The sequence below is a fragment of the Manis pentadactyla genome, chromosome 14, assembly GCF_030020395.1.
Source record: "Manis pentadactyla isolate mManPen7 chromosome 14, mManPen7.hap1, whole genome shotgun sequence".
NCBI classification, from domain to species: domain Eukaryota; kingdom Metazoa; phylum Chordata; class Mammalia; order Pholidota; family Manidae; genus Manis; species Manis pentadactyla.
The window spans coordinates 70,176,498-70,202,667 of record NC_080032.1 but is presented as its reverse complement, the minus strand read 5'-3'; the positions used below and the strand labels follow the sequence as shown (position 1 = coordinate 70,202,667).

Here is a 26,170-nt window from a genome sequence, read left to right as displayed (position 1 = left end):
CCAAAGCATGTAATGTAGTCTCAAAACGGAGCTATTTTCATTAATCCAAATAAAAAATGCACTAACTCTACGGAGTTCAATCAACGGGGTTTTGAACCTCTCACCAGGCAGTGAACGTCGGGTCAGATTTAAAGACGATTGTAGCAGCCCCATGCAGAAAACATTTTTAAAGAGAACTTCAGGGTGTTCATACTCATTACATTTGTATGTATAAATAAGTATAAGTACATAGAAGCAAAGTAAGATAATGTTTGGAACATTCACGTGAGGGTTTCCAGCGACAGATCGCAGCATGTCCGACACCGGTGTGGCTTTTCTTAAAGTACCTGCACCTTCTCTTTCTTAGGAGATATAGCTGTGCCCTGCATTTTGAATTCGTCAGACTTTTTAAAGAGGGATGGTAATTCTCTCACATCATTGTTTGCGTTTCTTCACGCTGGTGAGGCAGCTGGAAGCAGCCCAACAGGGAGAAAAAGGCTCTGCGATTCAGCGGGGGGGAGGCCCTTAAATACCTGCTGGGGCGCAGCGCTGAGGGCGCGCGGCCGGGGCCGGGAGGCCGAGGGGCGCCGGGCGCCGGGCGCGCGGGCGGGCGGGCGCGGAAGGAGGAGGCCACGGGGTCTCCTCCGCGGGCAGCCTCGGCTCCTCCCAGCGGGCGCCCGCAGAACCTACCTCAGAGTCTCCGAACTCCGGAACCGAGCGTGACCCGACCCCTCCCCGAGCGGCCGAACGGGGCGCGGGGCCGCGCTCCGGGTTCGGGCGGCCGCGGGATGGGCGGGCGGGCGCGCGGCCCCGCCCGGCGCCCACCGCCCTGCCCTCGCCTGTCTCCTCCTTTCCCCGGGGCTCCGCTGAGTTCATTCACTGGGATTGGTTTCAAGTGACGCCATCTCTTTATTTTTAAACCAATGACCTCATCCGCGCTTGAAGTTTCCTGACCAGCGACTCTTTCTCTTTCCCCCCAACCCCCCACCCCACCCCCCTTCTTCCCCCTCTTTCTGTGCATCCCTGTGTGGGGGGCTTAAACCAGTTTCTAAGCGATTATTATTACCTCTCCCCCCCCCCTCCGCTTTCCCCACGCCCCCCCCTTCACCTCCCCGAGTTCTTCACCCCTTTCAACATTGTTTTTTCAAGGCCGATTGGGGCGGGGGGGTGGAAGAGAAAGAGCGAAGAAAAGTTGCAAACGTCTCCTCTCCCCCTCAGCCTCCCGCCCTCAGCCCCCCTCCGAGGAGAAGATAATATAGTGAAAAGAAGAAGCGGCGGAGAGCGCGACGGGACGGACGCGAGCGGCAGCGCAGCCGCCCTCCCGGCCCCGCGGCGGCGCCTCGCAAGTCCGCGCGGCGAGCGGGGCGCGAGGGAGGCGCCTTGACAACGTTCGCTTCCCCCGGAGGGAGTCGGGAGGTCGACGGCCTCCAAAGTAAGTGGCCTCCGGCCGGCCGCGCGGACTGCGGGCGGGAGGGTGCGGGGCTCGCGGCGCCCGCCGCGCCGGCCGCATGGACGCCGCCCCGCGCGCTCGCCCCGCGGGCTCTGCCTTCCCGGCTCCCCGGCCGCCTTTTCGAAAGGCGGGGTGGGGGCGGCCGCGGCCCGGGGCCGCACCAGCGGCGGGAGCGGGGGTGGAGGCCTTGCTGGGGGCCGGCCCGAGCGGGCAGGGGGCGGGCGGCCGGGCGCTGGGTCTCGGTCCGGGCGGCCGGGTCCGCGGCGAGGAGCCGGCGGCGGCGGACGCGGTGCCTTCGCGGGCGAGGCTGCTCACTTCCAGGCGCGACTGTTACACAACACTCCTGCCAAGTGGGGCCCCGGCCTGACGGTTCCCATTATCCCAAATTCGCCTGCGGTGTAAGCCGCGAGGCCACCTGGGTGGTGACGGTCGTGCTTTCTTCAGCCAAACCAACCAGCCAGCCAGAAACTCAATTTTCATTCCGGGGCCCGAGTCTTGGTGTTGGTGGGGGTTGGGGGAGGACCGGGGTCCGGTGCGCCAGTGACTTCTTTATTTACACGAGAGTAAAACATGAGAAATAAGCCCACGGAGACAACCGAGGGTCTGTTTATCAGGTGCAGTTTCATGTAATAAAACACCAGGGAGGAAAATATTTATGCAAAACTGGTTTTCAGATGCTGGGTTTATACTCCCAAACCCCCGCAAAAACACAAAAAAACAAAACTAACCCGATAATTAACTTGAGAAAATACAAGCAGGTCTGAAAATGAATGGGCACTGTAGAACTCTGAAGCAGTTTATTGAACGTCAGCTGCAAAGGTCTTCAAGTCTTGGGTGTCTGTTTGGAGAAAGCACACCTCTAACCAGCTTGTGATAAAGTGCAGAGGAAGAACCTGTTGCATAATCTCATTTGCCCTGGGGTTTGCTGTGCCGTCCCCTTGAATCATGGGGAAGTGAGTTAAGTTGCAGGGTTTTTAAAACTCTCTGAAGTTTTTATTTACTCGGTGCTCCGGCTGCCACCTCTGCTTTAAAAGATCATAAGTAAATATTCTGCTCTTACAAGTGAACCAAACCTAACAAACCTGTTTAGAAAATGACCAGGTATGTTTCGTGTGTGTGTGTGTGTGTGTGTGTGTGTGTGTGTGTGTGTGTGAAATCTACCATCAAGAAAGACCTGATGGTGTGTGTGTGTGTGTGTGTGTGTGTGTGTGTGTGTGTGTGAAATCTACCATCAAGAAAGACCTGATGGTGTGTGTGTGTGTGTGTGTGTGTGAAATCTACCATCAAGAAAGACCTGATGGTGTGTGTGTGTGTGTGTGTGTGTGTGTGTGTGTGTGTGAAATCTACCATCAAGAAAGACCTGATGGTGTGTGTGTGTGTGTGAAATCTACCATCAAGAAAGACCTGATGGGTGTGTGTGTGTGTGTGTGTGTGTGTGTGTGTGTGTGTGTGTGTGTGTGTGTGTGTGTGTGTGTGTGTGTGTGTGTGTGTGTGTGTGTGTGTGTGTGTGTGTGTGTGTGTGTGTGTGTACCATCAAGAAAGACCTGATGGGGTGTGTGTGTGTGTGTGTGTGTGTGTGTGTGTGTGTGTGTACCATCAAGAAAGACCTGATGGGGTGTGTGTGTGTGTGTGTGTGTGTGTGTGTGTGTGTGTGTGTGTGTGTGTGAAATCTACCATCAAGAAAGACCTGATGACTACAATTTGGGGAATTAGAAAATTGCCTCTTTATGCCACTCATTTTGTGGGGCTGGTTTCCACGAAGGATTTATACTCTTTTGAACTTCATCAAGAAAAGAGATTTTTTTTAATTAAGGGAAATTTTTAAAAGAAAAAAATAATCTTACCCATGGAGTTAGTTACCTTTTAAGTATTTATTTTTCCTTGCGAATCACGTGTTTGGGTGGATACACAGCTTGGAGGCCATAATTGAGACTTGGGGAGTTCTGTGTTTGGTGAAGGCAGCAACCTGGAAAAGTAAATTGAAAATTAAGAATTTTTGGTTTTGCACAGGTATTTTAGTCGAAATGTGACTGGGCACTGTGACCTTTTGTGTGTGTGTGTGTGTGTGTGTGTGTGTGTGTGTGTTTACTGAGTTTGATAACTGGAAGGTTGCTGTTAAAAAAAAGGTTTTTCTTTTTTTGGTTAACATTTACCATGTAAAAATTTGGGCTAAATAACACCAGCCTAAAAGTTGGTTTGTAGGTATAATGATTTGTACTTATCAATAAGTTCCAAATGGGTAAAAATTAAAAATGAGTATTCTTAATTCTAATGGTAATATATGGTGAACAGCGTATGGAAAAAAATTCTGTTCACGCGCTCTAAACCTACATTCAGATGTTAAATAATTGAGTATCTATAAAGTAAAATAGTCACGTAAAATTGAAGATTAGAGGTCTCTGTGGTCAAAAGATTATTGCCAGTAACTGGAAATGGGGCACAAGAGGGAGATTCTGTTAACCCAGTTCTGTTTCTTTTCTTCATACATTTAAAACTCCTTTGTGGAGGTGAGGCTGAGCTCAGGTCTGAGATGGGTGCAGAGTTTAGGCTGGGGTCAGGAGAGAGCCAGGGTTTGTTGTTTGAGTTTGTTTTGATGCTATTTTCTATAAGTGCCTGTATTGGGAATGTAATCTCATAGTGTTTTTGGTCTATGGGATTATATATTAATGAAGCTGATTTATATAGCTGGCCAAATATTAATGTTTTTTTATTTTGACACCAGTCACAATATTCTACTAAATATAATTTGCTAGGCTTGCCAGTGTAATTTATACTAGAAACCCAACTTTTCCTGGAGTATCTTTTTAAAAAGTGGAGTTTTTCTATCCTGTGTTATTTGGACTAAAATTTTCACTGGATGTTTAATGTTTTTTAGATGCTTTGTGTCCTCAAGCAAATGGTATTTTAAACTGAAGAAGTAAATTAATTTTGGGTAAGCTGATTTGGATCAGAATCCCTAGGAAAGGGAGGAAATAAATCGGGGGAAACAGAAACCAGATTTTATGACGGATTTCAACAGATTAAAAAAAACTAGTTAAAAAGGCTTCTTAGGAAAAACCACAGTTGATGCTTGATTAGCTTTTTAAAAAATTAACTATATCAAAATGTAAAGCTGAGAGATATCCACCATCATAAAAGAAAATATTACTAATGTTGGCTTAAGCAGAAACATAATTAAGAAAGTAAATTTTGCCCAAAGCCACATATATTTATTCCAAAGCTAAATGTCTTTTTTTTTTTAATTTTCTTGTGTCATGGATCATCTGATATTTTTGTACACTTCATTAGCCCAGATGATCAAGGATTGGCTATGTGAAGGCGTGAGGTTCCTGAAGGTTGGCTGGATTTAAAGAGCCTGACTCAGGCTTTACGAAGAGGCCATTCTCATACACTGACTGAGAAAGGGGGCTCCAAATTTAATAAAATCAATGACTGGAGAAAACAGGAGTGGTTTAAAAAGAAGAATCTAAGGCAGATTACCAAGGACAGGTACAAAGAAATGATGAAAGCTTGCCAGGGGTATGATTAGTACAGGAAATGGGATACATCTTGGCAGGAAAGGAACAAGGCATAAAGGGAAAACATACCCTCCACTACCTCAGCAAGAAGGTAATGAAATTTCACCTTCTTGACAGGGATTAGATACCTCATTTATAGGTACCACCAAAAAAATCACAAGATTTTTTTATTACATAAAAATTTGATTTGAGGGAGTGGGATGGATAAATTATGAGCATAAGTTATATGAGAATGTAAAACTTGAAAATGCCAAAGATAAATTTAAAATAGAGGGGAACCCACTGCAATCTCAACTGAGTTGTTGGCATGGCAGGGACAGATGATAAAGAGTTGTAACTAGATGATAAAAAATTGTAACTATTAGATAAATTGATTTCTGGATTAACTGCAGATATAAATCAAGCAAAATATTTATTAACGGTGTACTATTTACATGTAGTGGATATACATGGGTCCATGCCCTTAATTAACAGAGAAAGATTATAAGAATTCTAAGGGAGGTATGTACATATGCAAAGATAAACAAGTGACAAATTCATGGTATAAAGGAGAAAGAGATTGGAGCGTTCCAGGAGGTAGCATTCATAGAGATAATAGAATTTGACCCCGTATTTAAAGGCTGTTTAACTTGTGGGTGGAGGAAAGGAAGTGAGGCAGGTGGGGCAGGTGGGAACAGACCATCTATGTCTTCATTCAGCAAATTTATTTGGATCCTCTGTTATGTGCTAGACACTGTCCTAGGAATAGGGCATACAGTAGAAAATAAGGTTTTGCTCTTATGGAACTTACATTCTAGTGGGAGAAGATGGGACATTAAACAAGTAAACACTACATGGAAATCTGATGTCAAATACTGATGCCTTGTGAAGATAATGATCAGCGACAAGAAACTATAGAGTGCTAGAGTCTCACTTATTCTGGGTGTAATCTATTTGCCTATGATATCCTGATGAATAATATTCATAGAGTAACTTTTTAATATTTATTTGCAGTCCAAACCAATTTGACTAGAAGCCTATACACTGACTTCATCTTTAACAAAATTTTCAAGAAACCTACATAATAATGTTTTTTAGATTGAAACACGCAAACTTTGGGTTTGTAACTCATTAATTTATCTTCAATTATTTTGCTGCCATTTGCTAAGAATCTCATGTTTTTACAGTGCGGTTAACATCATCGTTTCTGGTTTACCTAGGATTGTGATTCATTGGTCTTTAACTTCAGGCCTGTTTCTCCATTAGGAATGATAGTCACAATAGCGCAGTAAGGTGAAGCTAAATTTCAATGACAGTTTGTTTTGATGGTACCTTGTATGAGAGCACACAAAAGATGTACAGACAGTGTAAGCAAGCCATTCAGCTTCACTACCAGATGGGTAGGGTCAGGGATGACACCTCTTAAGGTCTTGTCAACATGGTACAGGAATCAAATGGTAAATTTGGACTGCATTTGCTCTGTGTGCTTAATTGTATCTCCTTAAACATTTGTAGGGGAGTTAATGTTCTCACTGGAAATATATCTTACACTTAGGATTTCAGCTCTTTTTCTACAAACATAGAAATCTGAAGCAGAAGTGTCAACTCTGAAATGGAGAAGTCTGGATTCTTCCTGTAATGATCTGAATGTTGTGTGTGATTGGGAAGATGTCCTTTACAGTGTTGTGGTACTTTATAGTTACAGTACTTTATAATGTTCAATAAAATTTTCTTAGTGACTATTCATGATATTGACACAATTATGAAGTACTTCACCAGCATTCTTTAAATATGTTCCCACCCCTTCTCCACTCTTTCTGCAGTTTTAAACTTAAAAAAAAAAAGTATAGGTGAAATTACGGTAAAGGATTCTAAAAAGGATTTATAGTAAGTGAGCATGTTTTCAGAACCAAATCTCTCGATCACTTTTCTGTATGCACCTAATTCTCATCTATGATGCATTCTGATGCACTTTGGTTAAGCCTATAGAAACAGTTTTCAGAGGAGGTAGGGACATCTTTAACATTCTCTCAATTTCTTTCTAAACTAAATACAGATGAACCTTGAACAACGCAGGGGTTAGCTGTGCCAAATCATGTACAATTTTTGGCTTCCCAAACGTTAAGTACAAATGGCCTGTTGACTGGAAACCTTACCACGTGAACAGTTGATTGGCACATATTTTTGTGTGTTATATGTACTGTATTATTACAATAAAATAAGCTAGAGAAAAGAAAGTGTTTTCTTCAAATTGTTGCAAACCTTCAAAAATTTTTCCAATATATTTATTGAAAAACATCTATAGGTAAGTGGGCCTGTTGGGCCTGTACAGTTCAAACCCATGTTGTTCAAGGGTCAGCTGTACTCCATTTAGAGAAGAATTATAGACATAGATGCTAGGGGGTATGTGTGATAAAAGCTAATGTGACATGCACTCTTCAAAAATATTTGGGAAGGACAGTGGAATTCAGAATTGTTTTAGTGTCTGGGTGAGGGGTGGTGCAAACTGTAGTTTACAGAAAAAAGATGCACTATAAATTGTAATTGTATATGGCAAGGTAATTAATAGTAAATAATCTACATTCTTCCCCTTAAAATTAATGGGGAAAGACCTGCATAGAGAAGTATATGCTGCTTCCTTGTTTGCATTGTGTAAATTAAAAAAAATACGACTCACATCCTAGGATAGTACCTGGTAGAGTCGGCTTTTGATAAATGTTTGCTGAATAAATTAATAATTCTCAGAACTGCTGCTTTTGATTGTGGCTACATTATATCTTTAGCTTAGAGCACTGTTTTTGAGCTGACACCTGCAGTCGGTTGCCTTACATATAGCCTTAAGCACCCATCTTTTTTGCCCAGTATGCCCACTCCAGAACCTCACCTCGTTTGCCTGACCCTGCGGCTGACCTGACCTCATTTTTTTCGAAATGGCAGGTGGTTGTCTCCTATCAGCTCTTCTTTGTGAGCAGCTGAGCTGTGTCCTCTTCTGGTCACTTCTCCAAATACTGAAGTGTCTCTGGTCTGGCCTACTTTGTAGTGGGTTTTTGTTATTTTTGTTAGGTTGGGGCGAAAAGCACATTCCTCAGAAAAACAGCTCTTTGCTTTATTTTATAAACTGTATGTGGCATATAAAGCTGGTATTATTTCCTCCTCCTTTCTAGCTTTAGCCAAAAATGTTGTGTTCACTTGAAAATGAACTGGTAAAATGATATTTTATTGATACAAACTAACTGAAAACTAGCAAAGTCTTTTTTTTTGAGACAGTCAGGAAATTAGAATATGGAGTGTGTATTAGATGGTATTTAAGAATTATAACCATAAAGTTTTTAACTATACTAATGGCATTGTGGTTATGTTAAAAAATTCTCATCTGCTAAGATACATATGGAGGTATTTATAGGCAGAATGAAAGAGTGCCTAATTTGTTTTCAAAAACTTCAGGTTAGGCATAAACACACACAAATGCAAAATAAATAAAATAGTATAGGCAAATTTCTGATAATTTTTGAAGTTGGGTGATAGGTACATTGGGGTTTGTTACTATTTTCTGTACTTTTGTGTATTTGGATATTTGGAAATATCTATAATAGTTAAAATATACATTACCAATTATTATAACTGGAGGGGAATTTAATAAAGTAAAATTACATGGTTGCACATGTGAGCTAATTGGCTAATCAAAATCTCCATTTTGTTTCTATAAGTTCTTTTAATAACACATTTTTAAAAATAGAATTTTGTAGAAGTTGGGCACAAGAAGTGTTTAAAACTCTTATTAACTTTGAGACCTTGTAATATTATACCTGTGGTTTATAATTGCGTGGACATATTTTGTCCTTTATCCTCAGAACAAGACATGAGTTACTCATTTTACCGATGAGGAAACTAAGACTTTAAACTAAGTAATTTAAACAAATCCCAAAGCCAGTAAGGAGCAGTGCTAGAACTGGAGAGGAGATCTTCTGATTCATTTTCAAGTGCTCATTCTCATATATACATACACTTAAAAGGGCTCTTCCTTGTGGTGTTGGAAACCAGAAGGTTTTAAACATTTTGTTGTCAGGACACCTTTGCATTCTTAAACATTACTGAGGGATCCCAAAGGTCTTCTGTTTATGTGCACTCTATCAGTATTTAGTATATTAGAAATTAAAATCGAGAAATGTTTAATATAGTCATTTAAAAATAAACTCACTACAGGTTAACACAAATAACAAACTTCTATGAAAAAAGTATTCCAAAACAAAAAATACAGTGAGCTGTGTGACATCTTCTTACATTTTGCCAGTCTTTTTAATGTGTTGCTTAATAGAAGACAGCTGGATTTTCATAGCTTATTTTATATTAAGTCTGTTGTGATTGCTCCTTTATTTGAAGTGTGTGAAGAAGACCCGCTGTACACAAATACATAGTTGAGAAAGAGTGGACTATTTAGTGTCTTTTCAGGTAATTGTGAATATTCTTTGTTACATCAAAACTAAACAAATAGTAGATTCTTACAGGTTGGATCTGCAACCACCTCAGTGGATTTTTGTACTCTGTAACATTAAAAATCTTTTGGTCCATTTTGCACTTTGAATGGATCTTTGACCTTTGTATGTGATTTTTTTTTAATACCCTACTTTGCCATTGAAAAATAATGGTTTACTGAATTATGCAGGTCTTTCAAATATTGACACATTTGATTATGTAATATTTAACAAATCACATTCATTAATGTGTGACCACAGACCCTTAAGCTCATCAAAAACATCTTTAACATTTGGGAAGTGGGCAAGATTTTGGTGTCCGGGTTCAAGTTTTCCAAAATTTAAATTCTTCTCAAAAGCTCAGATTTTATCATTGGCAACAGATAGTGTCAGTTTTTTCTTTGACGTGTCAAGCTCATGATTTATTTTAGAGAAAATGTCTGCCAAATACATAAGTCTGAATATAAATTGTCTGCCAGTCATTATTTTAAGTTATTCTAGGAAAAATGTATAGTTCAGCTCACACTCAAACAGTTGCAATGAATTCTTTTCCTTAAGATAGCCATTTTATTAGGTATGTGATTTTGGTGTACCTCCATTTCACTGCACAGAATGTTAAAAAGACCACATTCTCAAGAGTGAGATTTAGTAAAATTAATAGATTTTATTGTTTTATCAAGGACATTGTTAAGTGAAACAGGCTTTTAAAAAATGATTGACAGACAGTGAAGATGAAGAATGTAATTATTACTAGTGCAGTTTTGTGCCCCAGGCCTTGCTTCAGCATCAGCGGTTCTGCCCACCATTGCTTTTGTACCATCAGAACAGGTATCAACATAAATCAGATTTAATTCATGAGATTCACAAATGTTATTTAATATTTTGAGTAATTCAGCAGCCTTTCTATCTGTTGCCAAGCAGTCACACACAAAAGAGGACCTTCTTTGGTGATTAGTTGGTGTGGATACTGGAATAATAAAACAATAAGTCCACATATGTCAGTGGATTTTGTCCACTTACAAAGCAAAAAAGTACAATCCTTAAGGCAAGAGACCAACCTGTGGTTCATGTTTGCATCAGCATCTTCAGTTTGAAGAGACACTGCACCCCTAGTAATTGTCAGTGCCATGACTTCTTTTACTGACTTCCCACCCAGCAGACATTCAGCAACGCCATCTATGCAAAGCGTTAACGCGTTTCTCAGCGATCATGTGCACTGCTCCGGCCAGTGCAACCTGGTAATTCATCCTGTTTGTGCTTCAGTGGCTTTTTCATTTCTAATTTGAAATAATCTTTTGCATTTAAAGAGCTCAACATGTCAGTGTTTAAAGCCTTCAATTTCTTTAAATTCTCTGTGAATACACTGGGTGATAATGAGGTTATGGAGATTATATCAGATATAACTAAAGATTGTTGCTTCTAGGGACATAGAAGTGCTGAGAAAATACTGAGTTAATTTCTGAAAACATGCATGTTTATACCTTAAACTTGCTACCTTAGAAAATTCTTAAAAAAACAGAATACGCAAGCATATGTTTCATCAGCTGTCAGAGTGATATATTATTACCACACACTGTGTGTCCTCTGGATTTGCTGTCCTACACACATGACAGAACGAGAGCCCAAAAGGAGGTAACATCTTTGTATTACTAAAAATAGTTCTGACACTATTAGATGCCCTGAAAGGGTCTCAAGGACTTCCCACCAGGGGTCTCTGGATCATACTTTGAAGCTGTGAAAATGCTGATATAAACTAGTGCCCTGTCCTAACATATTTTCAGAGCGGTCTGACAGAGACCTCTATAATGTAAGGTTTCCATCTTAACTGATCAGTTTGTCAGGAAGAGGGAATATGTTTCTCTGTGGGGTGGGCTGTGTGACCCAGAGACCATAATGGGTGGATAGCCGCTAATGTCAGATAGTGGTGGAGAAAGGGTAGACAGAAGGGAGGAGCCAGTAAAAGCACTTTACAACTTAACAAAAAAATAAACATTTGTTCTGGTTTTCTTTTTTAAACTAAAAAAGCACAAAGCCCACATAGATGCACACACACACACACACACACACACACATATATATATATATATAAATGTTCATCCTCATTTATATCTGTGCTCAAAATCAGGAGTATGTTCCATTTTTTTCTGGAATGACAGCAGGCGTATAGTAACATACCTGAGAGGAGACAGGTGCTTATGGCAGTTGTTTCTTCCTTCCAACTAAGGAGGCCACTGACCTTCTGAGGAAGCTGAGGGGTAACAGAAGACAAATGAGGCTTAGAAGGAAGAAATTGTGAAGGAAGAGGGAATGGTGTAGACGTTAGTTACCGTTGCCAACAGCTGTGGGGAGAGCAGGGCTGGGGCAGAGCGGAGGTAGGCCTCGCGGGGCAGAGAGGAGGGCCCTGGGGTGAGCCCGGTTCTGTGCCCTGGATGCAGGGAGGTTGCGGCCCAGGCAGGAGAAGGGTGGTTGCACAGCAGTCATGAGGTAAACATGTATTTGAAAGACTTATGTCAAAATAACTTTAAACAACTGTAAAGATACTGAAAGTCTCCTTCTAATGTCTTACCAATATTCAGTTTCTTATCATCCATATATTCAGTTACAGTAGGAAAAACAGCAAAGCTGTGAACTTGGTAAAGTGCCGGTAAGTCTCTAAGCTTTGGATGTAAGTGTCAGCATGTGAAAATGTTGACCAGGTTTGGGGCTGCAAATGCAAGAAGGAAACTTTAATACTGTAATCTTTACTAACAGGCAGTTATGATTAAAGGACACCAAAGAGTTTAGGTCAAATAGATGTCATTTGTCCATTTGTTATTTATGTGATACCTATTTCCAGAAAGGATTTGACATGGCCAAAGGAAGGATCAAAGTTAGTAATCAGTAATAAACATGATTCTTAATGTTTTTTTCCCATTTTTTCTATGGTAAGTTATTTTAATAGGGACATATAGTTAGAGAACTGCAGTGATAAAGTAATTAAATTGGTCTCTATTAACTTTGCAGAAGAGACATAAGCCTGTCACTTTTTTTTTTTTTGGTCCATTGAGGCATCTTATAATTACTTTTTAAAAAAATTTTTATTAAGGTATGATTGATATACACTCTTATGAAGGTTTCACATGGAAAAACAATGTGGTTACTACATTTACCCATATTATCAAGTCCCCACCCATACCCCAATGCAGTCACTGTCCATCAGTGCAGCAAGTAGCCAGAGATCCACTATGTCCCTTCTCTGTGCTACACTGTTCTCCCCGTCATCCCCCACACCGTGTGTACAAAACGTAATACCCCTCAGTCCCCTTCTCCCTCCCGCCCCACAGCCCTCCCCCAGCCCTCCCCCACCCCTCCCCTTTGGTAACCACTAGTTTATTCTTGGAGTCTCTGAGTCTGCTGCCATTTTGTTCCTTCAGTTTTGTGAGGCATTTTATTTACACATGTGTATCACATTCTTAGAAAAAGAATCCCAGGATTTTCCCTCCTATGTGTTTTCTTCGTGCTTCTTCATGGCTCATGATGCCAGCTGAGGTTGTCAGTACAGTGAAACCAAACTGACGGGAGTCGGTCGTTCTGCCATTTGCTAGATCTTTGAGCTGTACATCAGATCTGGGGCTGGGCTGATCACTGCGTGCTTGTTTAACCTGCCTGTGAGGTTCACAATAGTTTTCCCAGCTCTGTGATCATCAGTGATTTCAAATCTCCAATGTAACCATGTTTCATCATCACAGTTAGAAACTGAATGGTGACTTTGGAGCATGGCCTAGTTAGAACCTGGTGTTTGCCTGTCTTTCCAGCCCTGTTGATGCTTTTCAGAGCATTGGCCAGGCCACTTGTGGGCTCTGTTAGGGCAGCACGGAGAGGTGGCAGAAAGCAAGCCTGTCACTTTGTCATTGCATGTCATGTAAGCACATGTGATTGTAATGGGATGAGTTTGCAGGAGAATCATAGCATGCCACAGAAAAAAAATTTTTTTTTCAATTCAGGACTGCTTTTAGTTGTAGTTAACAAGAAGCCACTAGCAGAGGCTTAAACCATAAGCTGTATGTTACTCTGCAGTTCAGAGAAGTTTGGAGGTAGCTGGCCTCAGAGCTGGTCTGGCTGCTCAGCAATGTCCTTGAGGCCCAGATGCTCTCCAGTCTTTGATTCTGCCATCTTTTGTGTGTTCACTCATTGTCACCAGGTTATAGAATAGCTGCCTCAGCATTTTAGGCATCGCATCCCTTTTCAAGGCAAGGAGAACAGGGACAGAGCAAGCAATCCCTCTGCCTTTGCTTGCCTCACAGAGAACTAAATCTTTCCCAGACTCTTCATCCAGTTTTCTCTGAAGTCTGATTTGCGTGGACTGTTTGACAAGACTGCCTCCACGCACAGGAGAGACTGGGGAAATGCGTCTAAGGGGAGTGCGATTACCATGGCTGGTGTAAAGTACACCACGTATCTTTCCTGGGCTTAAGCCTATTGCTTTCTGCCCAGGAGAAATGGACTCTGTTAGCAAGTTAGAGAGGAAGAAATGTCTGTTGGTTAGCTAGCTAACTGTGTGTCTCACAAATGTGCAGAAAGGAAGGCACAAGGAATATTAAGTGCCTTGCTAAAACAGCTTTCCTTTACTCCAGAGACTGTTTTAAGTGTTCCCCCTCAAAGTCATACCCACTTTCTTATTTTAGTGGAAGATTATATAGACCCTTATCCCAGTTTGTGTGTTCACAAACTAATTGTAGAGCTAATTTAGAGATATTTAGATCTGTTTTCTTAACTGTGAAATAAGACTATTGTATGGGAGATAACACCATTTCTAAAACTTGTCTTGCTTTTTTTCCTGTCTTCTGACCATTTCACATTTGTTACTATATTTTCTATCAAAATAGCAGAAAATGTATGGTGTTTTTAGTCATCTTGATAGCTGGGTAGTATTTTTAATAAAAGTCGTGATGATATAGATTATAGCTAAAACTTGGTTTTGGCTTTTTGGCAGTTACACATATTACTTCTGCCCCAAATTTCCATTGAAAATGTAAAACTCATTGCATTTTTATTTTAATAAGTGAGTGTACACATATATGTACATAGTCTACAATCAAAATATCCTCAGTACAGTGTTCTGAGAAATGCCCTCTGTCCCAATAGAGAAGGCATGTTAGGCAGTACTGTTAAAAAACCCAGTATCCCCTTTGGCTTTTGGGGCATTTGTTTTTATCTGTTAATAGTGTTCCCAGTGAGGTTTTGCTTTAGACAAAATTAAAAGACAACTAAAGGGAAGTGATTACCTTCATGCACTGTAGCAACTAAACTTGACTTGAATGAGGCAGAACCTTGATGTTCAAGTGCCTTAAACCAGGACTACTTGTGTTTCAGAGAGAGCAGTGATCTGATTCCCTATATAGAATCCTTATATGAATTTGGATATCCATGAGTTGAAAATCATATTCCTAACTCCAACAAGTTACAGAGCAATTAAACTGTTTATAAAAGAGAGTGTTAAAATGTTAACCTGAAAAGTATTAATCTAGCCAACAAAAATCTTATAGAAGGATGCTACTTCATTTTGCTTGAGGTTTATCGTATTGGGAAATCCTAGAGATAAACATTATTAACTGTGGCATTTAAAGAGCCAAAAGGCTCCTGCAACTTGGGTGTATTTTTAAGAATAAAAGGCATGTATGTATATGTATTTAACAATTGCTTTAAACAGCTTAGAGGCAATGTCTAATTTTATTACCACAATATCCTAATATCAGCTAGAAACTTTTCCTTCTACTGAACCCTTTTAAGTATATAATTAAAGCAATTGTTTTTATTTTTCCTTATATGAATGACTAAGAGCCTTGTTAATGTAAATATTCAGGAAGCTTGATTTTATAGTTTCTTGGCTGTATAACCAACAATAAAAATCATGTACAGTGGAAAATCCCTTCTTCTCTTCTCTACAATCCCAACTGAAAGACAAACTTTAGTGATTATTTTTTTCTGGCAAATGAGTGACCTATGTGGCAGGATCTTAGCAGCTGCCAGTGGCTATCTCAGAACAGAATGTAATTAACATGACGTCAGTCTGAAGAGAGACAGTATTTTGGGGGGAATTTCCAAGTGCCAAGTGTCAGGCAGTATGGTATCCACTTGCTAGGAAAAAGTAATTTTATATGAATTTCTAATAAAAGTTATTGTGGAAATAGTAGAGATTTTTATTTTAGAATGACCTTCATTCATGAAAATAAGCCCTTGTCTTCTGAGTCTGGTAGGCTTTTTTCTGAACAAAAAATCGATTTCTTTTGCCAGTGATCATCAGCATGTCATTGTCATCAGCATGAACAAGTATTTACTGAGTGACTGTAATAGGTATTAGAAGGGATGCAAGGAAGTATAGCGTGTGGCCTTGGTCATCAAGGACTCATACTTGTTGCATCTCTTATCTATTCTTCATGGTTGAAATGAATCTCCATAAATGACTCCTTATTCTCCTAGGCGTTTTTCAGTTTGGGGTCCAGCACACCCATGTGCACTCCCCTAGGCCGTGGGATAAATTTACAGTTAGAAAAGGAGGTCTGCCCACCTGCAATCCTCTGCTGGCCAGTTCCCCTTCCCTCCTATGATTGCCAACCTGCTCTGCTTACTCGAAGAGCAGTGTGCTGACTGACTACTTCTGTGGGGTAGTTTGGGAGCAGGAAGACAGCGTCCTGGAGTAGTTCTTGGCACCTTTTGAGGATGAAAGGTTGGGAGGGACGCAGCAAGAAAAAGTAAGAGATCTTTCACTGTGTTTTCTTTTTTTTTTCTTGTGGTAAACTTTGAAACAACTTAAACTTACCATCTTAACCATTTTTTAAGTATACAAAATTCAGTAGTTTAATGTTCACATTGTTGTGAAACACATCTTTAGATCTGAAACTTGCAAATCTGAAAACTCTAAACCCGTTTAACAACAAACTCTATTTTCTCCCTCCTCCCAGCCCCTTGTTACACCATTCTACATTCTGTTTCTGTGCATTTGACTATTTTAGGTGCCTCATAAGTGGAGTTATACAAGTGTTTGTCTTTTTGTGACAATATTTTGCTTAGCATAATGTCCTTAAGGTTCATCCATGCTGCAGTGTGGGACAGGATTTCCTTCCTTTAAAATGCTCAGTAATATTCTGTTAATCACTGTATGTATAATGACTCTGCATCTGTTGACAGACATTTGGATTGCTTTTTGGTTTATGAAGAATGCTGCTATGAACATGGGTGTACAAATCTCTCTTTAGAGAACCTGCTTTCAGTTCTATTGGATGTATACCCAGAAGTGCAATAGCTGAATCTATGGTAATCCTGTTTTTAACTTTTGAAGAGCTGCTGTACTGTTTGCATCATTTTATAGTCCCACCAACAGTGCACAAAAATTCCAATTTTTCCACATCCTTGCAATACATGTTTTTTTTTTCTTTCATATAATAGCCACTCTGATAGGTATGAAATGTATCTCATTGTGGTTTTGGTTTGTATTTCCTTGATGATTAGTGATGTTGAGCATCTTTTCATATACTTGTTGGCTATTTGTGTATCATCTTTGGAGAAATGCCTTTTTAAGTCCTCTGTGCATTTTTAAATCAAGTTCTTTGATATTTTTGTTGTTGAGCTGTAGGATGCTGTTTTCTTTTTAAAATACGAATCATCAACTTCGAACTACTCAGAACGGGTGTGACACCGTGCTGGGACACGAAATGGAATGAGTGAAGTATGGTAACTGCAGCATGGTCTCTCCCATTTCTAGCCATTATCAGCACAGCTTGCTTAGTTGAGGGCTTTATACTGCAGAGGTTTTGACGCCTTGGATTCACTCTCCTCTTGCTCTCCCTCCTTCTCACTGCCTATAAAGCCAGAGAGATGGACTGGATGATCACTGAGGTGTCTTCCAGCTCTAAAATTCCAAATTTTGAGAGTATTGCCTTGTAGCATCTAAATTTTCTTGGCAACACCAGTAATACCCGAACAGTAGAGTGAGAAATCATTGTTGATGAGATGCACTCTACCAAAGGTCTCTTGGATATTTGGTTTCCTAACTTTTAATCTCACTCATTGTGCCCCGTGTAGCATGGTGTCACCTTCAGGTCCTGGCCCTAAAGGTTACTGTTGCTATGCACACTATGTCCAAGTCCGGCCATGGGAATGTCGTGGAGCAGCAGAGTTTTGTACTTTGCCCCAGCGATACACAAGCGTTGTTTTTTTAAACCTGGTTACAGTCATGAGGAAAGAGAAGCCAAAGTTCATTGGACAGTGTATTTGCTATTGTTTTAAATACATAGAGCAAACAGAACAACCAGCCCTTAGGTTAATTTTTATTTCTGTACAACTAGCTATATTTTTGTGTTAAATACCAACTTATAGAAATGTTACCTGATTTGTTTATTCCCTGTCTGTGGCTTTCATAGTGGTATTGTGGTGGTAATTATCAGAGAGAAGTAAAGTGATGGTGATGGGTGGGTTGAAGGTGCTGTGGATTCTGCTATGATCCGCTTAGAATTACTTTCAGATTTCAGGTAGTTGATATTTTTAATTTTTTACAAGTTATAGACACTGACAAATAATCAGTCTCTAGGGAGCTTGTCTTAGTTATATGAAGTTATTTTTACCGCCTTATGGTGTTCTGACTTAAAATGGTGTAATGCTAACAGTGCTCTGTGAGGTAACAAGGTAAACAAGCAAATTCCGGTGAACCAAATAGGTGTGGAATATGCATGGTGACTCAGGAAGAGGAGGAGTTGGTAGCGCACTTGCACTAGAAGCCAAGATACCCAATCCAGTATTGTTGTCGTGCTAGGCCACCTTCAGCATCTGCATTGCTCCTGGCATGCTGCCTGGCCCTTCTTTTGCCAAAATACTAAATATAGCTGGGTGTGTGAGGTGGGAAGGTAATACAGAGGGCTGAGACAACTTCAGAAGCTACATTGTAGGAAGCTGCTGAAATACTCAGAGCCACTGTAGGTCATTTTAAACCTAGGTTATACCGTCAACTCAAGGATTGAACATGTATTTGGTAACATGATGATTTCATTGCAAAAGATTATCTAGGCCCTGTGAGGCTTCTCATCACCATCCCTCTGATCAAAGGTCAGTCATTCAACTGTGAAAAAACACAACCACCAGAACACAGGTAAAGTGGAAAGAAAACTAACATATGGTTTCTTATAAACATACCCCTACCACTGTGACTCACCAGTCCTACTCCAAGGTATTTTCTTAGGAAAAATAATAACTTAGATTCACACAACAACCTTTACTCAAATGGTCATGCAGCTTTATGTGTAATCACCAAAAACTAGAAAGAACCTAGATACCCTACAACTGGTGAGTGGATATACAAACTGTGGTACATCCCTACAGACAAACTACTGATCCGTGCATCACTGTAGGTGAATCTTGACAGTATTATGGTTGGGTGAAAAAAGCCACTCCAAAAAGGTGATGTACTGTGTGATTCCATTTAAGTCATATTCTAGAAAGGCAAAACTGTAGGTATGGAGAACAGGTCAGAGGCTTCCAGGGTTTAGGGTGGCGAAGTGCTGATATCAAAGGAGTGACATGAGAGAACTGTTTTGTATCTTAGTTGTGGTGACGGTTACATTATATGTTGGGTCAGAATTCAAAGGACGTGAATTTTACTTATGTAATAATGCTTTTTTTTTTTCAGGTTTATATATTTATTCAGGTGATTCAAATATCAGTGAAGCATTTTAGCATTATGAAATCCAATGTTTGAAATCTTTTTTCCCTGCAATTTTATTTATTATAGTTTTATAATCTTGAAGAGACTCTCTTATCTTAAGTTTTTTATGCATTCAGGTATTTTGCATGATGTCTGTTGTGATCAGTAATAAAGGTTGCAATGAAGTAGTAGCTATGATCGTAACCCTCTTGTAATCTAAAAACAACAGGGATTTTCTTTTCTGTACAGGCAGCTATGAAGTTATCAGGCAATAATTGTCCATCAGAAAGAAACTGGTCATCTTTTCCTTGATCAATCAGTTTGTCCAGCTGAGAACCTGGATAGGACTTCACAAGATGGGTAGCATCATAAGCCTTCCACTTATTTTGATCTGTTCCCAAATATCCACTAAAGGCTTTTTTGCCCCAAGGACAGAGCACTGGGTTGCAGATTGGAGCAAATGCTGACACAGATTTGTATTTTCCAGGATTCTTCAAAGCACAAATCAGAGCTCCATGTCCTCCCATGGAGTGGCCAAAAATAGACATCTTTTGAGGTTCCACTGGAAAACTGGTATTTATGAGTTGGGGAAGCTCCTTCGTTACATAAGAGTACATTCTGTAGTTAGTTTTCCACGGATCTTCAGTGGCATCCACATAAAACCCAGCACCAGTGCCAAAGTCCCAGCTTTCATCTTCACCTTTAATATTGCAGCCACGGGGACTGGTATCTGGAGCAATGATAACAAGGCCATGTTCTGAGGCAGCTTGATGATAACCAGATTTTGATATAAAATTTTGTTCTGTGCAAGTTAAACCTTTTTTCAAAAATCAAGCCTTAATTTCCAAGGTCTATCTTCAGCATCTAAGGCAACTGTCCCTGGTACTTCTGATCTGAATTATTATTCTTTTAACCAAAACCAAGACTTTAGTAGCAGACAGCCAATACAGTGCAGGACATTTTCCAGTTTCTGCCTTTGGTGGTAAGTAGATAGCGAATTTCATCTTGCAGTTCAGCTCAATACTGTCATGTTCAAAAACTTTCTGCAATCCCCCAAAACACTTGTTGCTGGAAATCTGTTTCAATGCCATTCTTCCCTTAGTAGTGAAGATTAATCTCATTAATTTCTAAAGAATTAGTGCATTTACATGTCTAAGTACTACTTGTTTTCTTGTAAGCACCAAAGGGTAGACGATCTCCAGCGGCTACGGAAAATGGAGTCGTGGGCCTGGAAGGGCGGGACCTCAACATGGCCGCCGGAGCCGCCCCCGCAGGGCCCGCCCCCTCCAATAATGCTTTTTAATAAGTAAGTTTAGTAATGTTCCTCAATAGCAGGCCAGTATATAAAATCTATTTCTGTGTAACAATAACCAGAAAATGAAATTTTAAGAAAGATGACATTTGTGATAACATGACAAATATCAAATACCTAGGTCTAAATCCAATGAAAGATGTCCAAAATCATTACACAAGTGATTCTAAAATTTATATGGATTAATGCAATTGAGTAATAAGTTTAATATAGATATGCATAAATGGCAAGAATAGCCAAGGTTTTTTGAAGAAAAACAAAATTGTAGTATTTGCACTATGGATATGCTATAGTGGGATAGAACAGAGACTAGAAACAGCCCTACAAATAAATATATATAAGTGTGTGTGTGTCTATGTGTGTATATATATGTGACATGTATATGCATGTATATATTTGTATACAAATATAAACATATATACTTAATTTATGATTAAGATGGCATTATATAGCAATGTGGAAGGAAAACCTTTTTAATAAGTGATCCTGGATCAGTTGCCAATCCATATTGAAAAAAAAATGAATTTTGACCTCTACCTCACATCTTACACAAAAATAAAGTCCAGGCCAATTGTAGATCTAAATGTGGAAGGTTAAAAACTTCTAGAAGTACTCAACACATTATTCATTAAAGAGTGCTGAATAAACCACAGTGAATTACCACTACACACAAACCAGAAGAGCTAAAATTGAAAAAAAAAAAGACAAATTCAACAATAAATTCCTTGAAAATATCATTTGTTGGCAGGGAAGTAGAGCACCTAGAACTCTCAAATGCTGATGGTGAAATTGTAAATTGCTACTACTTTGGAAACTTTGTAGTATTATATTAAAGCTCTACGTACTCATCACGCCTCTGACCCAGCAAATCCACTCCTAGGTGTATACCCAACGGAAATGTGTACATGTGTTCACCAAAATACAAGAATGTTCATAGCACAATTCATAGTGTCTCCAAACTGGGAACAATCTAAATGGTCTGTTAGTAGAATGGATAAATACGTCATTGTATATTCAGTGAAATACTATATAGCAGCGAACAAGAAAAACTATTGCTGTTTACAACAGTGGGGCTCAAATATAATGTTGAGCAAAAGAGTTCAGACACAAAAGAGTTCAAAACCAGGCAAAACTAGTACAATGGTCAGGATAGTGGTTAACTGCAGGGATGGAGATTAGTTGATGGGACAGTATTTGAGGCTGACTTCTGGAGATTTCTATCTTCTTGATCAGGAGGGAAACTATGTGACTCTGTTAACTTTGTAGAAGTCATGATTTGTATGCTTTTGGTATATATGTTATATCTGAATTTTTAAAACTCTATTAAAAGAAATATTTTGAATTAACCATAGGAGTGAATGGCATCCAAGGTTATACAGTTCCCGTGATCAGTGTTGTAAGAGAGAAAATTATTTGTATCTACAAATACAAATTACTAGCTCCATAAGTAAATGTAGAAGTCAGGCTTAAATTCTTTCCTAACTATATCGAGACATTCCTAGGTTTCTTAGTTTTTTGTTGCTTTCATTGCTAGGGATAAACCCATTCTTCTGTATCCCTGTGTTTTGTTTTGTATCTTCACAAAAGAATATATTTTTGGAAACAATTCTATATCAGTATATATAGGCATCTTTGTTTTTAGACAGTCATAGGGAAAAATACTACATTGGTATAATAATATATTTAGTCCATTTATCATTCATTGATACTGGGAGTGTTTCTGTTTCTGACTTTTTACAATAACTGACATCTGCCAGTGAACAGTATTTCACATATAATGTACTAGGTCAAGCATTTATATAGGACAAATTATTGGAAGTAGAATTTTTGAATCTTAAAAGAGTATGTAGGATAAGGGGGGGGAAGAAAGGGGGCATTACGATTAGCATGTATAATGTGGTGGGGGTCATGGGGAGGGTTGTACAACACAGAGAAGACAAGTAGTGATTTTACAGAATCTTACTACGCTGATGGACAGTGACTGTAATGGGGTATGTGGGGGGGACTTGGTGATAGGGGGAGTCTAGTAAACATAATGTTCCTCATGTAATTGTAGATTAATGATACAAAAAAAAAGAGTATATATATTTTAAACTTGTTTGGAAATAATTTTAAACTTAGAGAAAAGATAAAAGGTCAGCATCTATTAACAGTCTGTTCCCTTTGCTTTATCATTTGCTTTCTCTTTACACATATACATGAATTATCTTTCCAATTGAGAATAAGTTGCACACATCATGGCCCACTGTCTCCAGTCTCCAAAGAACAAGGATATTCTCCCACCCACATTGGTAGAACGAGCTGTCAGCTTCAGTAAACCTAACATTGGTTTAATACTTCCAGTCTACCATTTTGATCCACTCTTTTTAATCCAACAAGATTGTTCATAGATTTTTACAGGTTCCAGTTGAGGATCAGATACTGCATTTACTTGTCATGTATCTTTTTAATTTCCCTTTATTTGGTATATTTCCTTAGCCTTTATCTTTTTTTTTTAAAACAACAACTTCATTGGGATATAATTCACATACCATAAAACTTACCCCTTTAAATAAATTGAGATATAATTCACAACTATAAATTCATCCTTTGAAAGTATATAGGTCAGTGGTTTTTAGTATATCCAGAAGTGTGCAGCCCTCACCACTGTCTCCCTCTAGAACATTTTTATCACCCCCAACACAAACCCTGCACACATTAGCAGTCGGCATTGCATATATATGAATTCATATAATATGCGGCTTTTTGTGTCTGGCTTCTTTCCCTTAGCATGTTTTCAAAGTTTATCAATATTGTAGCAGTTATAATATTTATTCCTTTTTATGGCTGAGTAATATTCCACTATATGGAGCTATATATATATATCTCCACCACATTTTGCATATCCATTCATCAGGTGGTAACTTTTTGGCCTCTTTAAATAATGCTGTTACGAACACACAACTTTTTGTGTGTACATGTTTTCAGCTCTCGTATCTAAATTCTGACCTAGGCTACATGTCTCCCTATAGTACTCTGCAGAACTTTCTTGGCTATTGTTTCCTCCAGGGTTTGTAGTGGGTGGTGCATAGTCAGAGAAACACTTGTTTGGAAGACGTGGACGGCAGTTTCATTATTCTGAAATGGTCTGTAGACTAAAAGGCTTGCAGACCATGGGTCTTCTCCTGTCTGCGATGATTATAGATTGCTCATCTCCTGAGAGCTTATGCCATCTGCCTCCCTTACTGGGCCTTCCAATAAAGTAGACTAATTTTAATAAGAGTTCCTCTCTTATTTTTTCTGCTCATACCTTGCGGGCAATGCTGTTGGGCAGAAATGATGTCAGTGGAATCTTGTCAGGTAATTGTCAGGGTTGTTAAGGTTGCACCTCCTTTATTCTTCTCTTCTTTATGTTTGTATTTGTGCTGGCGGGTGTGACTGTGTATACCAGGGGTCTGAAGGAATTCAGACAGTTCATCCCTCTTCCCCCTTTCCCTCTGCTAAGTCAGTACCACAATGAGAATCGGCAGCCTGTTTGCCTTCTGATGACGAATCTGTGCTCAGTGTTTCCTGGCAGGAAGCAGCCAGCCTTCAGGGACTGGCTGAAAGAAGTTGCCTCCAGAATTCGCAGAAGAGTTTTCTGGCTGGTGATGTCCCCATTCCCTCCAAACTTCCCTTGGCCAGAGGTTATTTGTGAATACAAAGATATTGTGTAGCACCCAAAGGAGTTGGTAGGAGAACATCCAGAGTAAATACACGCTGGTGAGATTTATCACCTCTTCGTTGACTCCAGATGTCACCACTAGAAATTCTTTCCCTTCTTCCATTCTTGGAGCGCTCAGATCATATGAGCCTTACAGATGTTTTTGTACAAATTTTATTTCTATGATACTGTCTTAAATTGTATCCTCCAAAAGTACCTGAGCAAAAATCTTGTACAAAATAGATATTCAAAAACCATTGTATAGGTGAATGAGCTGCAAGTTAGATCCAAGGCAGATTCAAGGGAGATAGCCGAATGAGCATTTTCCAGTCTAGTGTTTGCTCTGTTGTATGTTAATAAGGTTTATTATGAACAAAACTCCTGACTCTGGTTGAATGCCATCTATTTTTTTTTAAAGAACTGCTAGCACACCTTGGAGAAGGGTGGGGATGTCCTTTATTTAATGTAATATAGATTGTTTGGCAGGAGGCCCGAATCTTGGGTTGCATCATCAGTTTATTAAATGAAGTTTTACGGGATTGGATTAGAGGGAGGAATTACAAAAGATTGTACGCCCTTGTGATTTGCCCTTAGTAATGGGAAATTCCTGGGTGGAGATACTTATTTAACTTGCATTCACACACAGGTGAACTGTGAGCTTTATCTTGTCTCCTCCCAACCTTTAAAATCTTTTCTTCATACATCTACATCTACACAACAGTGAACAAAGATTGGAAACTGTTTTACTGCTTCAGCGCAAAGCCAGAGTGGGGCTCTCTGCCTCAGCATTTCCTTGGGGTCCTTGGGGCACAAGGGAATTGTGCTTCTGTGTAACTGTTGGAATTATAGAAACTGTGACATTGATAACTTGATCTGTTACCTAATAATATATTCAGAACCCCAGACTAACAGAAGATTTTTTAAATAAAATACACATCTCAAGAAGTAAGTCAGATAAATTGCTGTATTGTGTGTGTCTCCCAATTTCTCCTTTGCTCTCTCTTAAACTGCCTTCCAAGTGGCCTGTCCTTTGTGACCTTGGGAGGAGGTAAAGAGTCCATCCCTACCTGTGTGCATAAAAAGTACTGATGTCTGAGTCCCACTCTCTTGAGATTCTGATTTATTTATTGGGTTTGAGGTACACCAGGATGTCTGAGTTCCCCGGTGAGTTTAAGATGCAGCCAAGGTTTAGAACTATAGTACTGCATTAGCCAAAATACTCCTCCATTAATCTTGTGTTGAGTTATTACCTTTTTTCGAGTGTTAAAATTTGCAAAGTACTATTCTTCTATGTCCTAATTGTATTCTCATAGCTACTCAGCGAAGCAGACAACCTTCTGCTTCCTGGGTTCCTTATTCTCTGTTAGTGTTCTGTGAGGACTTGCTGTCTCATTCTGCCCTCTACTTCATACCTGGGTGTTAACCTGCAACTTTATGGCAGGCTGCATTTTGGTGAGACCATCTCTTCGGCCACATACATCGGGTGTTTAAAAGGGTGCATCATTTGTTATCTTTTGAAATCTGTTGCTTTCTGTGCCTTTCAGGAGCCTGTTAAAATTTGCAAAATGTTCAGTAAGCCCTAGAGGGTTGCGGAAAGCCCTGTTTTATTTATTTATTTATTTTTTATCAGGGCAAGTGGATATTTATTAGGCAAATTTCAATAAGAAATTTTGTGCAGTTAACGGATAAGCTTGGAAAAGTGAACCAATCAGTAACCTACTTCTTCTTTTTCCATTTAAGGACACTTTAAGGTGGATTTTCAGCCATGATGGCAATTAAAACTTGCAACACAAGTATTGTGTTGAAATGGAGGGAACTTCATACCAGAAGATTACTGAACCACAAAGGGTTACATCAATGTTTTGTTTTTTTTTCATTGTTTATTAGCCTTTATTATTGAAATGTGGAAAAGCTCCAAAAAAGAACAAGAAAAAAAAGAGTTACTTCAAGATAAGCTTCAATTAGCATTTTCTCATCTCAGGGAAATAATCCAAACATCTTTTTTTTTTTTTTTTTGAGAGGGCATCTCTCATATTTATTGATCAAATGGTTGTTAACAACAATAAAATTCTGTATAGGGGACTCAATGCACAATCATTAATCAA

General features: G+C 39.5%; 2 protein-coding genes and 1 pseudogene across 4 annotated transcripts in view; 1 reads left to right on the top strand and 2 right to left on the bottom strand.

The window, feature by feature from the left end:
* DUSP16 (dual specificity phosphatase 16) overlaps nt 1–26,170 on the top strand; it is a 94,162-nt gene that overhangs the window by 13,861 nt on the left and 54,131 nt on the right. Inside the window, exon 2 of one of the 3 annotated variants that reach the window (XM_036909577.2) lies at nt 1,198–1,411. The exons of 1 other annotated variant lie outside the window; for it this stretch is intronic. The gene's annotated coding sequence lies outside the window, so the exon portion shown is untranslated. Of the gene's footprint in view, nt 1–1,197; nt 1,412–1,669; nt 2,531–26,170 lie in introns of those variants that run through there. One more of the 3 variants, XM_057491672.1, reaches the window with a different exon arrangement.
* Nucleotides 12,736–16,209, bottom strand: LOC118923213 (40S ribosomal protein S15a-like; annotated as a pseudogene).
* Nucleotides 19,043–20,177, bottom strand: LOC118924641 (S-formylglutathione hydrolase-like). The gene is made up of 2 exons (XM_057491673.1): nt 20,007–20,177; nt 19,043–19,889 (listed from the first exon to the last, which is right to left on the bottom strand). The coding sequence occupies exons 1-2, from the start codon at nt 20,160–20,162 to the stop codon at nt 19,197–19,199; spliced, it is 849 nt and encodes a 282-aa protein (XP_057347656.1). The 5' UTR covers nt 20,163–20,177; the 3' UTR covers nt 19,043–19,196.